This window comes from Mobula hypostoma, chromosome 5, assembly GCF_963921235.1.
Source record: "Mobula hypostoma chromosome 5, sMobHyp1.1, whole genome shotgun sequence".
Taxonomy (NCBI): Eukaryota; Metazoa; Chordata; class Chondrichthyes; order Myliobatiformes; family Myliobatidae; genus Mobula; species Mobula hypostoma.
The window spans coordinates 1,665,270-1,681,713 of NC_086101.1; the positions used below are offsets into that span (position 1 = coordinate 1,665,270).

Below are 16,444 nucleotides of genomic sequence, written 5' to 3' on the forward strand. Positions count from 1 at the left end.
TGCTGAACTCTGAATTTCTCCCAGTCCTCAGGTGAGCCACTTTCTCTGGCTAATTTGTATGCTTCTTCTTTGGAATTGATACTATCCCTAATTTCTCTTGTCAGCCACAGGTGCACTACCTTCCTTGATTTATTCTTTTGCCAAACTGGGATGAACAATTGTTGTAGTTCATCCATGCAATCTTTAAATGCTTGCCATTGCATATCCACCGTCAATCCTTTAAGTGTCATTTGCCAGTCTATCTTAGCTAATTCATGTCTCATACCTTCAAAGTTACCCCTCTTTAAGTTCAGAACCTTTATTCCCACTCTCTGTTTCCTGCCAATCAGCCAACGCTCTATGCACGTATGTAACTTTCCTGTAATTCCATGGGCTCTTATCTTGTTAAGCAGCCTCATGTGTGGCACCTTGTCAAAGGCCATCTGAAAATCCAAATATACAACATCCACTGCATCTCCCTTGTCTAGCCTACTGGTAATTTCCTCAAAGAATTGTAATAGGTTTGTCAGGCAGGATTTTCCTTTAAGGAAACCATGCTGAGTTCTGCCTATCTTGTCATATGCCTCCAGGTACTCTGTAACCTCATCCTTGACAATCGACTCCAACAACTTTCCAACCATCGACGTCAAGCTAACAGGTCTATAATTTCCTTTTTGCTTCCTTGCCCCCTTCTTAAATAGCGGAGTGACATTTGCAATCTTCCAGTCTTCCGGAACCATGCCAGAATCTATCGACTTTTGAAAGATCATCGCTAATGCCTCCGCAATCTCCACAGCTACTTCCTTCAGAACACGAGGGTGCATTCCATCTGGTCCAGGAGATTTATCGACCTTTAGCCTATTCAGCTTCCTGAGTACTTTCTCTGTCGTAATTGTGACTGCGCACACTTCTCTTCCCTGCCACCCTTGAGTGTCCGGTATCCTGCTGTCTTCCTCAGTGAAGAATGATGCAAAATACTTGTTCAGTTCCTCTGCCATCTCCTCATCTCCCATTACAATTTCTCCAGTATCATTTTCTATCGGTCCTATATCTACTCTCACCTGTCTTTTACTCTTTATATACTTGACAAAGCTTTTAGTATCCTCTTTGATATTATTTGCTAGTTTCCTTTCATAGTTAATCTTTTCTCTCTTAATGACCTTCTTGGTTTCCTTTTGTAAGGTTTTAAAGACTTCCCAATCCTCTGTCTTCCCACTAATTTTTGCTTCCTTGTATGCCCTCTCCTTAGCTTTAACTTTGGCTTTGACTTCTCTTGTCAACCACGGTTGCAACCTTTTTCCACTCGAAAATTTCTTCTTTTTTGGAATATACCTGTCTTGCTCATTCCTCATTTCTCGCATAAACTCCAGCCACTGCTGCTCTGCCGTCTTTCCCGCCAGTGTCTCTTTCCAGTCAACTTTGGCCAGTTCCTCTCTCATGCCACTGTAGTTTCCTTTACTCCACTGAAATACCGACACATCAGATTTCGGCTTCTCTTTTTCTAATTTCACAGTGAACTCAATCATGTTATGATCACTGTCTCCTAAGGGTTCCTTCACCTCAATCTCTCCAATCACCTCCGGTTCATTACACAATACCCAATCCAGTACAGCCGATCTCCTAGTGGGCTCAACAACAAGCTGTTCTAAAAAGCCATCTCGCAGACATTCTACAAATTCTCTCTCTTGAGATCCAGTGCCGACCTGATTTTTCCAATCTACTCGCATGTTAAAATCCCCCACAATTATCATAACACTGCCCTTCTGACAAGCCTTTTCTATTTCCTGTTGTAATTTGTAGTCCACATCCCTGCAGCTGTTTGGAGCTATAAATAACTGCCATCAGGGTCCTTTTACCCCTGCTATTCCTTAGCTCAACCCATTAAGATTCTGCACCTTCCGATCCTATATCACCTCTTTCTAATGATTTAATATCATTTCTTACCAATAAAGCCACGCCTCCCCCTCTGCCTACCTTCCTATCCTTCCGATACACCGTGTATCCTTGGACGTTCAGCTCCCAGAGACATGCATCCTTTAGCCAGGTCTCAGTGATGGCCACAATATCATACCTGCCAATCTGTAGCAGTACAACAAGATCATCCACCTTATTTCTTATGCTGCGTGCATTTAAGTACAACACCTTAAGACCAGCATTTGGTACTTTTTGCTTTGATTTCACTGCAACACTATTGCACTGCAACTCATCCCAGTGGCTACAAATTTGCCCCATCACCTGCCTGTCTTTCCTGACATCTTTACTGCTCACTATCTTAGATTTATTTCTGTTTTCCCCTTCCTCCGCTCTATCAATGTGTATTCTTGGACATTAAGCTCCCAGCTATAATCTTTCAGCCATGATGCAGTGATGCCTACAATGTCACACCAGCCAACCTGCAACTGTGCTGCAAGTTCATTTACCTTATGCTATATAGTATGCACATTTAAATACGACACCTTCAGACACAAACAAGTGAAAATCTGCAGCTGCTGGAATTCCAAGAAACGCACAGAAAATGCTGGAGGAACTCAGCAGGCCAGGCAGCATCTATGGAATAGACCTCAGTTGACGTTTCAGGCTCAGACCCTTCAGCAGCACTGGAGACAGAAAAGATGAGTAGCTTTAAAAGGTGGGGAGAGGGAGGGGAGGGAGAAACACAAGGAGATCGGTGAAATCTGGAGGGGGAGGGGTGAAGTGGATTGGTGAGAGATACAGGGCTGGAAAAGAGTTAATCTGATAGGAGAGGACAGAAAATGGGGAGGAGGAGCATCAGAGGGTGGCGATGGGCAGGCAAGGAGATAAGATGAGAGAGGGAAAGGGGGGCATTACTGGAAGTTCAAGAAATCGATGTTAATGCCATCAGGTTGGAGTACCCAGGCAGAAGGTGTTGTTCCTCCAACCTGAGTGTAGCCTCATGGTGACAGCAGAGGAGGCCATGAATTGACATATCGGAATGGGAAGTAGAACTGAAATGGGAGATTCTGCTTCTTCTGGCGTATGGAGTGTTGGTACTCAGCGAAGCAGTCTCCCAATACATGCTTTCAGTCCTGTTTTCATCTTTTTTGATTTTATCTGCCTTTTACATTGCAACTCATCTTGTTGACTGCAATTTTGTCCTATCAACAACCTCTCCTCACTACACATTGCCTCTGTTTGTAAACCTGCTACCTCACCTTTAGCACTATCATCCGCCTTTCCTATGATACTTCTTGCGACGAAATGTATGCAGCAGCTCAGCACACTAGTCGCACCATGCTCATCCTTATGATTCCTAACTTTGTCTAAAGTCTTACCAACGTCTGCCTCCACCGCCTGTCCACTAACCGTTCTGACACTCTGGTTCCCTTCCCCCTGCTAAACACTCTTGTTTAAACACCACTGTGGAGCGTTAACAAATCTTCCCTCCAGTTCAGGTGCAAACCATCCCTTCTGTACAGATCCCACGTTCCCTGGAAAAGAGACGAAATTTTATGCCCTCCCTTAACTCCTTAACCACGTATTAATCTTCTCGTTCTGGCCTCACATGTACGTGGTACGGATAGCAATCCTGGAAGTCCCGTCCTTTAACTTAGCATCAACTTACTTTGCAGAACCTCATCACTCGTCCTACGCCTGTCATTTTTACCTACATGGATCATGACTCCTGGCTGTTCACCCTCTCACAAGAATGCTGAGGACTCGATTCAAGATATCCCGGACCCTGACGCCCGGGATGCAACATACCATCCAGGAATCTCGTTCTTGCCCACAGAGCCTCCTGTCCATTCTCTTCACTAACAAATCCCCTATCACCACAGCATACCTCTTCTCCTTCCCTTCCCGGAGTCAGATCCAGACTTCAGTGCCAGAGATCTGATCATGTGATTTTCCTCTTGTTAGGTCTGCCCAACAGTATCCAAAGTGTTGTGTCTGCTGTTCAGAGGAATGGCCACAGGTGTACTTTGTATTGGCTCCTTAACCCCTTTCCCCTTCCTGACTGTCACCGAGTTTCCTGTGTCCTGCACTCTATATGTCCTATCTATCACTCCTTCATCCTCCCAATTCATCCAGTTCCAGCCCCAACTCCTTAATGCATTTTGTTAGAAGCTGCGGCTGGAAGGACTTCTCACAGTGTAGTCATCAGAGACACTGGAGGTCTCCCTGCTTCCCACATCTCCCAAGGGGTGCATTACAATATCCTGCCTGACATCTCTACTGTCCTAGCTGAGCAAATAAGGCAGAGAAGGAAAAAAACTTGAGCTTTTCTTTCCTTTGCTTTCTCTGAGTGAGACCTCTCTTCTCTGTAGCTTCAAAGAGCTAAAGCCTTAAGCTCACCACTCTGACGTGTCCTTTCTGAAGACCGCCTTTGTGCTTGCCCCTGCCTTCCTTTAATTTGCTCTTACTAATCAATCCCAAACACCGACTGGTCACTGGTCAAAGCTCTATGATGTTGCTGCGATTCACTCCCGCCTTTTATCCTCAGGCAGTGGACCTGATTGAAGACCACTCCTCTCCAAACCTCTGATATCTGGATTCACCGCTGATCAAAGCTCTATTACATTGCCGAGACCTGCTTTTGCCTTTTATCCTCAGGCAGTGGACATGATTAAAGTGCCCTCCTCTCCAAACCTCTGATATCTGGATTCACCGCTGATCAAAGCTCTATTACATTGCCGAGACCTGCTTTTGCCTTTTATCCTCAGGCAGTGGACATGATTAAAGTGCCCTCCTCTCCAAACATACAGTGTCTGGACTGGCTGCAGGTCAAAGCACAATACTTGTAGTATTGTCAGCAATTTTGGGTCTCTTATCTTAGGATGTACCGATAGTGGAGGGTGTTCAAAGGATGTTCACAAAAATTATTCAGGGATTGAAAATCTAGTCATAGGAAGAGCATTTGATGGCTCTGGGCCTCTACACAAAGTTCAAAGATCACTGGAATTTAGAAGAATCAGAGATGACCTCATTCAATGATCTTAATAAGAGGAATAGATAGAGTGGATAGCCAGCGCCTCTTCCCCAGGGCACCACTGCTCAATACAAGAGGACATGGCTTTAAGGTAAGGGGGTGGGAAGTTCAAGGGGGATATTAGAGGAAGGTTTTTTACTCAGAGAGTGGTTGGTGCGTGGAATGCACTGCCTGAGTCAGTGGTGGAGGCAGATACACTAGTGAAGTTTAAGAGACTACTAGACAGGTATATGGAGGAATTTAAGGTGGGGGCTTATATGGGAGGCAGGGTTTGAGGGTCGGCACAACATTGTGGGCCGAAGGGCCTGTACTGTGCTGTACTATTCTATGTTCTATGTTCTTAAATGTTGAAATGCCTCAACAGAGTAGATGTGGACAGGATACTTCCTGTGGTGGGGAGTCTAACACCAGAAGGTCTGTTTAGAACAGAGATGAGGTGCAATTTCTTTAGCCAGAGCATGGGAATTTGTTGCCACAGGTAGCTGTGGAAGCCAAGTCATTGGGTATATTTAAGGCAGAGGTTGATAGATCCTTGGCTAGTCAGCTCATGAAGGGATATGAGGAGAAGGCACAATATTGTGGTGAAGTTAATGATGAAACATAGAAAACCTACAGCACAATAAAGGCCCTTCAGCCCACAATGTACTTACTTAGAAATTACCAAAGGTTACCCATAGCTATTTATTTTTCTAAGCTCCATGTACCTATCCAGGAGTCTCTTAAAAGACCCTATTGTATCCACCTACACCACCGTCGCCGGCAGCCCATTCCACGCATTCACTACTGTCTGCATAAAAAAAACTTACCCCTGACATCTCCACTGTACCTACCTGCAAGCAGCCACCTGAGCACCATCCTCTGCCGAGCGCTTCGACCCCGCCCCGGCTGCCGAGCAACAAGCAAAGCCGAGGACTCGGGGCCTTCTCCGGAGATTCTGGATCGCACAGTAGCAGCGGCAGCAAAGAAGGCATTTCAGAAGTTTCTCCAGATGTTCCTCCGTGCTCTCACGTCTGTCTCCATCAAATCAGGATTGTGCACGGCACCCTACTTGACAGATTACAGATATCATTCACCGGAGTGGCCGTTTGCGCTGCGTCGCGCCGCCATCTTCTCCTCCTCCCTTCGTTGCTTTTTAAAGTTTTGCCAGTCTTCCAGTTTCCCACTACTCTTGGCGACTTTGTATGAACAGTCTTTTAGTTTGTATTCTTCTTTTATTTCCTTAGTTCTGCAAGACTGGTTCTCCCCATCCTTACTATCCTTGCTTTTAACTGGAATATACTTTTAATATGCACCGGGAAAAATCTTCCACTGTTTCTCAACTGACCCACCATATAGCCTGTGTTCCCAATCTACACCAGCCAAGCCCTCCCCCATCCCATTGTAGCCTCCATAGTTTAGGCGTAATACACTGATTTTAGATTGAACTATTTCACCCTCCATTTGTATGAGAAATTCAGCCATACTGTGAGCACTCTTTCCAAGAGGATCCCTAATTACAAGATCACTAATTTCACCTGTGATATTGTACAGGACAAGATCTAAGATAACATGTTCCCTTGTAGGTTCAGTAACATGCTGTTCAAGAAAGCCATCATGAATGCATTCAATGAAGTCCTTCTCAAGACTGCCTCGACCAACTTGATTCACCCAATTTATATGCAAGTTAAAGACCCCCATGATAACTGCTGTTCCATTCTTACATGCCTCAGATATTTCTCTTTATTGCCTGTGCCACTGTAATGTTATTATTCCGTGGCCAATAGACAACTCCCACCGATTTTTTTCCCCTTACTATTCCTAATCTCTACCGAGGTGGATTCAGTATTCTGCTTCTTAGATCTTGTATCCTCGCTCACTATTGCCCTGATTTCATCCTTAATCAAGAGCCCTACTACACATCCCTTACCTTCCGTTCTATCCTTCTATATTACCTGATATCCTTGGATATTTAATTCCTAGCCCTCTCCACCCTGCAATATGTCTTTGTAATGGCCATTAAATCATATCTCTTTGTACTGATTTATGTCACAAGTACTGATCTTGATCCGAATACTATGGGCATTCAAATAAAGTGCCCTTACACTCAATGTGCTTTTAAAATCTTGTAATCTTTTTCTCTTTTGCACTTGACTTTTCTTCATTCCACTCTTACTTCTCTTTTTTTATCTTTTGCTTTTACTTTATCTTTATCCACACCTTTCTCTTTTACTTTATCCATACTTCTCCAATCTTTCGAACCCACCCCCTCCCCCCACCATTTAATTTGAAGCCCTATCCACAGTCCCAGTAATTCAATTCGCTGGGATCCAAGTCCCATCACGGTTTATTTGGACCCCATCACATTGGAACAACTCCCTCCTTCCCCAATATTGGTGCCAATTTCCCATGGATTCAAATCCACTTCTCCCACACCAATCCTTAAGCCACACATTTAACTCTCTAATCTTCTTGACCATATGCCAATTTGCGTGTGGCTCAGGTAGTAATCCAGAGATTACTACCTTTTTGGTTCTGCTTTTTAATTTAGTCCCTAGCTGCTCAAATTCCCTCAGCAGAACCTCTTTCCTTGTTCTACCTATGTTGTGGATACCCACATGGACCACAACAACTGGATCTTTCCCCTCCCACTGCAAATTCCTCTGCCTGTCAGATAAAATGTTCCGAACCCAGGCACCAGGCAGATAACTCAGCCTTTGGGGTGCTATATCCTCGCAACAGAGAACTCTGTCTATTCGGCTGACTATACTATCCCCAATTACCACTACATTTCTCTTCTCTTCCCCTCTCCTGAATGGTTCCCTGAACCACAGTGCCACAGTTAGGTTGCTCATCCTACCTACAACCCCACTCTCACCCACACAGGGAGCAAGAATCTCAGATCTGTTGGACAAGCTCAAGGGCGGAGGCTCCTCTGGCACTGTCTCTTGGATCCCACTACTGACCTCACCCACAGTCAGACCCTCTTGTCCCTGACCACAGACCGAATTTGAGGCCGCTAATCTAATGGGTGTGCCTACCTCCTGAAACAGAGAATCCAGGTAACTCTCCCCCTCCCTGATGTGCCTCAGTGTTTGAAGCTCAGATTCCAGTTCATCAACTTTGAGCCTGAGTTCCTCGAGCAGCCAACGCTTGCTGCAGATGTGGTCACCAGGAACCACAATGGGGTCCACCAGCTCCCACATCATGCAGCTACAGCACACCATCTCATCCTGCATCATCCCTACTTGATTTAATTAGCCGTAATTTGGTGACTTTTTATTCAAACACTACAAAAGTCGTACCTGCTCCCAAGCTCCCACTCCTGCACTGGTCCACTCACACAATGGCCGTTCTGATTTGACCCTGCTTTACTTTTATTTCCTCCTGCTAATGAATTGCGAATCAATTGGTCCATCGCTAATGTGCCGATCCCCGCAAAACGCTCCTATTTTAAACCCTACTCCCCGACCTGTGCGAAGCTCTCTCTCTCTCTTGGAATCGACTGATCCACTGCTAATGCAGGTAGGTAGTGCTGAGGAAGCAATGCAATTGCAGGACTTAGACAGATTGGAAAACTGGGTAAAAGAGTAGCAGATGGAATACAAATGTACGATCATGCATTTTGGTAAACGGAAGAATAGTGCAGACTATTATCTGTATGGGGAGAAAGTTCAAGCATCAGAGATGAAGAGGGACTTGGGAGTCCTCGTGCAAGACTCCCATAATGTTAATATATAGGTAGAGTCTGTGGTTAAAAATAGGCAAATGTCGGCATTTATTTCAAGATAAATAGAATATAAAAGTTAGGAGATAATGCTGAGGCTTTAGAAAGACACCAGTCAGGCCTGTCAACAGTTTTGGGCCCCATATCTCAGAAAGGATGCGTTGTCATTCAAGAACGTCCAGAGGAGCTTCTTAAGGATAGTCCTGGGAATGAAGGGGTTAAGATATGAGGAGCATTTGGCAGCTTTGGGCCTGTACTCACTGGAATTTAGAAGAATATGTGGGGATCTCATTGAAACCTCCCAATGTTGAAAGGAATGGATACGGTGAATATGAATGTGGAGAGGATTTTTCCTGTGGTGGGAGTATCGAGAACTAGAGGACATAGCCTCAAAATTGAGGGGCAAACAAAGGTAAAGAGAATTCTTTTTTTAGCCAGAGAATAGTGAATCTGTGGATTGCTCTGCCACAGACCGCAGTGGAGGACAAGTCTGTGGGTATACTTAAAGCAGAAGCTGGTAGTTTCCTATTGGTCAGGGCATCAAAGGATATGGTGAGAAGACAGGTGTATGGGATCGAGTGGGATCCAGGATCAGCCATGAAGAAATGGGCTGAATGGCCTAATTCTGCTCCTGTCTTATGGAGCATGAACCAGTCTTCACTGAGGGATTAGCTGTGGAGAGAATGAGAAATTTCAAGTTCTTGAGTATCAATATCTCTGGAGACCTCTCCTGGACACAACATATTGATGCAGCTGTAAAGAAGGCAAGACAGTGGCTATATTTCACAGGGAGTTTGAGGAGATTTGATATGTCACCAAAAACACTCACAAATTTCTACGGATATGCTGTGGAGAGCATTCTCACTGGCTGCATCACCGACTGGTATGGGGGAGTGAATGCACAGGATCAAAGTAAACTGCAGAGAGTTGTTCAATTGATCAGCTTCAACATGGTCACTAGCCTATTTAACCTTGCATTTGAGTTCTATCAGAGAAAATATTAATATGATCAGTTCCTCATTTTAACCAACAATATGTGTTCTATCCCAACAGTTAAAGCATGCCAGTATCCCATAAGCCAAACATCAGGAAGTGCTACCTCTGCAGCAGTGGCCTATGTATTTATTTTAGGATTAATATTCATCCTGTTTATTAAATACAGTGAGTACTTATTTTGATTTCGATTAATGTCATGACATTTCCAGAAAAGGGTTTTATAATGCAGATCAGCTTATACTTTCTTTGCCTGATGTCATATTTATTCCAATATTATTTAAAGATTTGACACACAGAGTTCTTTATCCTTTGAGCATCCAGGACAGTCTTCACCCTTTAATATTTTACCCGTAAAATATTTGCCACAATTGCTCCATATCTTAAATCCAAGAAAGAACTTAAACCATTAAAACTTTGGCCTACGGCATCTCAGTCAATAAACCTTCAGTCATAACTGCAGGCAATTAGTTCTGCATTTGTCAACTATGTATAGTTGTTTCTATCTCTTCCAGGGATGAGAACAATGTGTCACTAAATTTGTTGTTTTGCAGCTGTAGTACATTGCAATACATAATAATTTTTTTTTAATCTATTAATTACAATAAGAAATATATATATAAAAAGTTAAATTAAGTAGTGCAAAAAGAGAGTGAGAAAAACAGTGAGGTAGTATATGTGCGTTTATTGTCCATTTAGAAATCCAGCGGCAGGGGGGTGGAAACTGATCCTGAAACATTCAGCGTGGGGCTTCAGGCTTCTTGATGGTAGCAATGAGAAGAGGGAATATCCAGGGTGATGGGGGCCCTTACTGATGGATGCCTCCTTTTTGAGGCATCGCCTTTGGAAGGTGCTGGGGAGACGAGTGCCCATGGTGGAGCTGGCCGAGTTTGCTGCTTTCTGCGGCTTTTTCCCACCCTGTGCAGTGGCCCCTCTGTGCCAGATGATGTGAATGGTCCCCACAGAACTGATAATTGTTGCTCTTGAACCACCTCACGCTTATCTGAGTTGAACTCCTTCTGCCACTTCTCAGCCCAGTTTTGCATCCTATCAATGTCCCGCTGTAACCTCTGACAGCCCTCCACACTATCCACAACACCTCCAACCTTTGTGTCATCAGCAAACTTACTAACCCATCCCTCCACTTCATCATCCAGGTCACTTATACAAATCACAAAGAGTAGGGGTCCCAAAACAGATCCCTGAGGCACACCACTGGTCACTGGCCTCTATGCAGAATATGACCCATCTACAACCACTCTTTGCCTCCTGTGGACAAGCCAGTTCTGGATCCACAAAGCAATATCCCCTTGAATCCCATGCCTCCTTACTTTCTCAATAAGCCTTGCATGGGGTACCTTATCAAATGCCTTGCTAAAAATCCATATACACTACATCTACGGCTCTATCAATGTGTTTAGTCACATCCTCAGAAAATTCAATCAGGCTCATAAGGCATTGATAAAGCCATGCTGACTATTCCTAATATTATGCCTCTCCAAATGCTCATAAATCCTGTCTCAGGATCTCCTCCATCAGCTTACCAACCATTGAAGTGGTTGTTAAGTAAATGATGTCCATCTGTTCCCCCCTATCCATTACACTCGTTATATCCTCAAACAGATAGAAGTGAAGTTACATTCCATAAGTGGAACAAGTACTACACCTGCCCCTACACCTTCTCCCTCACTACCATTCAGGGCCCAAAACTGTCCTTCCAGGTGAGGCGACTCTTTACCTCTGAGTCTGTTGGGGTCATACACTGTATCTGGTGCTCCCGGTGGGGATTTCTGTATATTGGTGAGACCTGACGTAGATTGGGAGATCGCTTTGCTGAGCACCTACATTCCGTCTGCTGGAAGAAGTGAGATCTCCCAGTGGCCGCCCACTTCCTATTCCCATTCTGATATATCAATCCGTGGCCTCCTCTACTGTTGCGATGAGGCCACTTTCAGGTTGGATGCCTTATATTCTGTCTGGGTCGCGTCTAACCTGATGGCCTGAACATTGATTTTCGAACTTCTGGTCATAGCCACCCCCCCTCCCCCCTTCACATTCCCCATCTTCATATAAGAAAAAAATAAGGAATAAAACATTAGAGGAGTTACAAAACAAGCTGAAGGAACTAGAAAAAAAACACAAATTGAGTTTGGCGCAGGATACATTAGAGGAAATTTAAAAAATTAGAAATAAAATTAATAGTTTGGCTACACAAGAAATCAGGAACAATCTAATGTTTTTGAAACAGAGACACTATGAAATGCAACTAGTAGGCGTAAATTAAGCAAGTCACCAGGATCAGATGGATATATGGCAGAGTGGTATAAAGAGTTTAGAAGTAAGTTAATTCCTGTTTTACTCCCCACACTGAACTGGGCTCTAAGAAAGGCGCAAATGCCCCCCAGCTGGAAGGAGGCGATAATCCCAGCTATACCGAAAGAAGGCAGGATAAAATGGAATGTGGGTCATTTGGACCAATATCTGTTCTTAATGTAGATTATAGAATATTTACATCCATCATGGCCAAACGATAATGATCAGACAGGTTTTATACAACAACGCCAAACACAAGACAATATACAAAGGACACTTCACATTATGGATCATATAAAAAAAATGAAATTGAAGCAATAGTGATAAGTGTGGATGCTGAAAAGGCATTTGATTCGGTTAATTGGAATTTTCTTTACAGGTTTTACATAGATTTGTTTTACATGACACAATTATTAAAACTATACAGGCACTATCTGACAATCCCACTGCTAGGATTAAAATCAATGGATATTTATAAAATAGTTTTACCCTAGAAAGGGGCTCGAGACAAGGTTGTGCATGGTCACTGCTACTTTTCACATTTATCTGGAAACATGAGCTCAATACATCAGACAAAATGAAGATATCAGAGGAATTACTATTAAAGGGACAGAGCATAAATTGGCCTGTTATGCGGATGACATTTTGATCTACCTCAGGCAACCAACATATTCTTTACCAAAATTGATGCAATCCTTTGAACAATATGGTCAATTATCAGGACACAAGATCAACAGAGATAAAACCCAATTACTTTCATATAACTATAGCCCATCAAGAGAAATTGAAAGTAGATATCCCTTGGTATGGCAAATAGTCTTTCAAATATTTGAGCATCATCATGCCAAAAGATTTGGCAAGATTATCAGAATGCAATTATTTGCCTATGTATAAAAAAATTAAGGAACAAGATGGAATTTAATTCCTTTCTTTAGTCTCAGTTCAAGGATTGAATCTATTAAAATGAATATATAGTATTGCCCAGACTACTATATCTTTTTCAGACCCTACCAATAGAGATTAATAAAAATCAATTCCTGAATGGCACAAAATATTATCAAGGTATATATGGCAAGGTAAAAGGCCTAGAGTTCGTCTCAAAACTTTGCAATTAGCCAAGGAAAAGGGGAGATGGGGCCTACCTTCTCTTCGAGATTATTATTTTGCAGCACAGTTGAGGCTGTGATATGCTGGTGCAACCCATCATATGATGCTCAATGGAGAAACATTGAAGAGAAGATACCTTCCATCCCCATACAGGCAATTTTGACTGATAACAACCTACAAAGTTATATAAATACTATTGATAACCCGTGGGTGAAACGGTCTCTTAAAATATGGAAAACTATTATAAAAGAATATAAACTAGAGGGATATATTGTAATTCCTAAATGGTGTGCATATGACTCGGATTTTACGCTGAATAAACTGGATGCTAGATTTAAGGATAGTACAGCTGAAGGATTAACAGTTCTTTGCAATATAATGAAAGAAGGAACATTGTTCAGTTTCGAAATGCTTAAAGAGAAACACTTATTAGAAAAACGAAGGGTCTCGGCCTGAAATGTCGACTGCATCCTATAGATGCTGCCTGGCCTGCTGCATTCCACCAGCATTTTGTGTGTGTTACTTTTATCGGTATTTGTAGATGCAACATTATGTTAATAGAAGGGTGAAAAATGTAACTGAGGCAAGTACATGGTTGATAGAACTGTTTAGAAAAGCATATAATTCAGATAATGGTAGTAGAATCATTTCAAACGTGGTATAAGGGTCTGTCAAATCTTAAAACACATTGGACTTCATACATTAAAACAAAATGGGAGAGGAAGGAGGGATAACTATATCTGAGGAAGAATGAACAATAATATGGAGGTATCAATGGAAGTGTACCAGTTCACAGAAATGGAGGGAGTTTGGGTGGAAAAATCTGATAAGATATTTTACTACACCCTCTCAAATCTCATTATGATAGTAACCTCCCTGTTTGCTGGAGAAATTGTGGAAATCAAAATGCAAACCATTACCGTATTTTCTGGGAATGCCCCATTATCAAAGACTATTGGAGTGGGATACATAATGCCCTACAAGACATTTTTAAATGTGAAATACCCTTAGAAAGTAAGACCATATATTTTGGGTATGTACCTCAAGAATGGTTGAAAAGAGATAAATATTTAATGAACGTACTGCTGGTGGCTGGTAAAAAGACGCTTACCAGGAAATGGTTATCACAGGAAGAGCCCAACTTTAAATGTATGGATGGAAATTACAATGGACATTTACAAAATGGAGAAGATAACAGCATCTGTCAATCATAAATTGGAACAATTTGATTCATACTGGGAAAAATAGTTTCACTATATAACACCCTATAGGCCTGATTTTGTTCCTACAAAACAATGATTAAGTTGTTTAAAAAAAAGATCACTCCCTACTTGTACATACTTTTCCTTTGGTTTGTTCTTTCTTTTTCTTTTTTTTAATAAGTGTATACCTCAGATAAATACTATGTGCAGATTTGTAGCAATCATGAATATATGATATATACATACAATATCTGAAATACATCTTATGGAAATGTTTGTATGATGCTGAATTTCAATAAAAAATAAACTACAAAAAGAAATTACCTAGGGTAAGTTCCAAAGAATATGCACCCAATTTGTTTAGCTGCTTGGCATATCTTATATCCTCTATCTTATAAGATATAGGAGCAGAATGAAGCCATTCATCCGATGGAGCCTGTTCCACAAATCCATCATTGCTGATTTATTATCCCTCTCAGCCCCATTTTCCTGCCTTTTCCCTGTACTCTCTGGTGCATTGACTAATGAAGAGTCTATCGAGCTGCACTTTAAATATTCTCAATGAGTTGGCCTCCACATCTGTCCGTGGCAATGAATTCCACAGATTGCACTCCCTTTGGCTAAAGGAATTCTTCCTCATCCTTGTTTGAAATGGATGTCCCTGAAATTTGGGGCTTTGCCCTCTGGTCCTAGGTTCCCCCACTATAAAAAAGATCCTCATTACATCCACTCAATCTAGGTCTTTCGATATTCGATAGGTTTCACTGAGATCCTCACCCTCATGCTTCTACACTCCAACGAGTATAGGTCCAGAAACTATAAATGCTCCTCATACGTTAGCCTTTTCATTCTCAGAATCATTCTCATAAACCACCTCTAGACCCTTCCAATGCCAGCACATCCTTTCTCAAATAAGGATCCCAAAATGTTTACAATACTCGAAGAGTGGACAGATCAATACCTGGTAAAGCTTCAGAATTACTTCCTTGCTCTATGTGATAATGAACCTAATCCTGAAATTTCCTGTGGTAATATGGTTTGTTTGATTAGTTCTGAAATTTCCTGTGGTATTGTGGGTTGTCTGATGAGATTCTGAAATTTCCTGTGGTAATATTACTTGTGGAAAAAGAGCTTTGACCAACAGCCATCTGGACATCAGAAGTTTTCAGAGGAGGAAACTTCAATTGCAGCCACTGGCCAAATACAAAACGTAGCAGCTGGTCGCTACAGTGAAAAACAGCTTTGACCAGTGGCCAATCCAGACATCAGAAGTTTTGAGAGGAGGGGCTTTCAATCTAGTTTACTGCTTGAATACAAAAGGTAGCAGTGGGTCAGTACAATGAAAAAGCTCTGACCAGCCACAAATTGGTGTTTGGGATTGATTAGCAAGAGCAAATTAAAGGAAGCTAGGGGCAAGTGCAGCGGTCAGTCTGAGTGGATAGAGTCTGAGTAATCTTGAGGCTTTAGTTCTTTGTTTAATACTGTTTGGGCTTCTGTATGCAAGTCTCATCAAGGTCTTTTTACCCTTGCAGTTCCTTAGTTCTATCCACAATTATTCAACATCTTCGACCCTATGTCACCTCTTCCTAACGATTTGATTTGATTTTTTACCAGCACGCATTAAGCTCCCAGCCATAATTTTCTTCCAGCCACGATTCAGTGATGCCCACAATATCAGACATGTCAATCTGTAACTGAGCTACAAGTTCATCTACCTTATTCTGTACACTGCGCATTCAAATATAACACCTTCAGCCATCCTCCTACTCCAGCTTCTTAGCCACTTATTAAACTGCATAATCTTCACAGCTTTGGCCTCACTAACACGTGGCACGGGTAGAAATCCTGAGATCACACCCCTGGAGGTCCTGCCCTTCAACTTGGCACCTAACTCCCTGAACTCCCTTTGCAGAAGCTTGACGGTTGTCTTACCATTGGTACCCACATGAACCATGGCTTCTGGCTTTCGCCAAGAGAGGCTTCAGTCAAAGAAGGCATATCTGCTCAGCTAGGACAGTAGAGATGCCACACAAAATAGTTGAATGTTCCTGTTTTGGGATTTGGGAAAGCAGGGAGACCTCCGGTGTCCCTGACAAATTACAACTACATGAAGTGCATCCAGCTGCAGCTTCTAACAATCTACGTTAAGCAGGTGGGGCTGGAAATGGATGAACCCCAAATCATTTGGGAGTCTGAGGG

The 16,444-nt window shown here is 42.5% G+C and overlaps 1 protein-coding gene across 1 annotated transcript in view; it reads left to right on the forward strand.

Annotated features, from left to right (window-relative positions):
• The window catches only part of LOC134346073 (uncharacterized), a 95,797-nt gene that overhangs the window by 51,531 nt on the left and 27,822 nt on the right, over positions 1-16,444 (forward strand). The window contains exon 8 of the mRNA XM_063047376.1: positions 9,684-9,791. Coding sequence (XP_062903446.1) covers positions 9,684-9,791 — 108 coding nt within the window. The remainder of the gene's footprint in view (positions 1-9,683; positions 9,792-16,444) is intronic.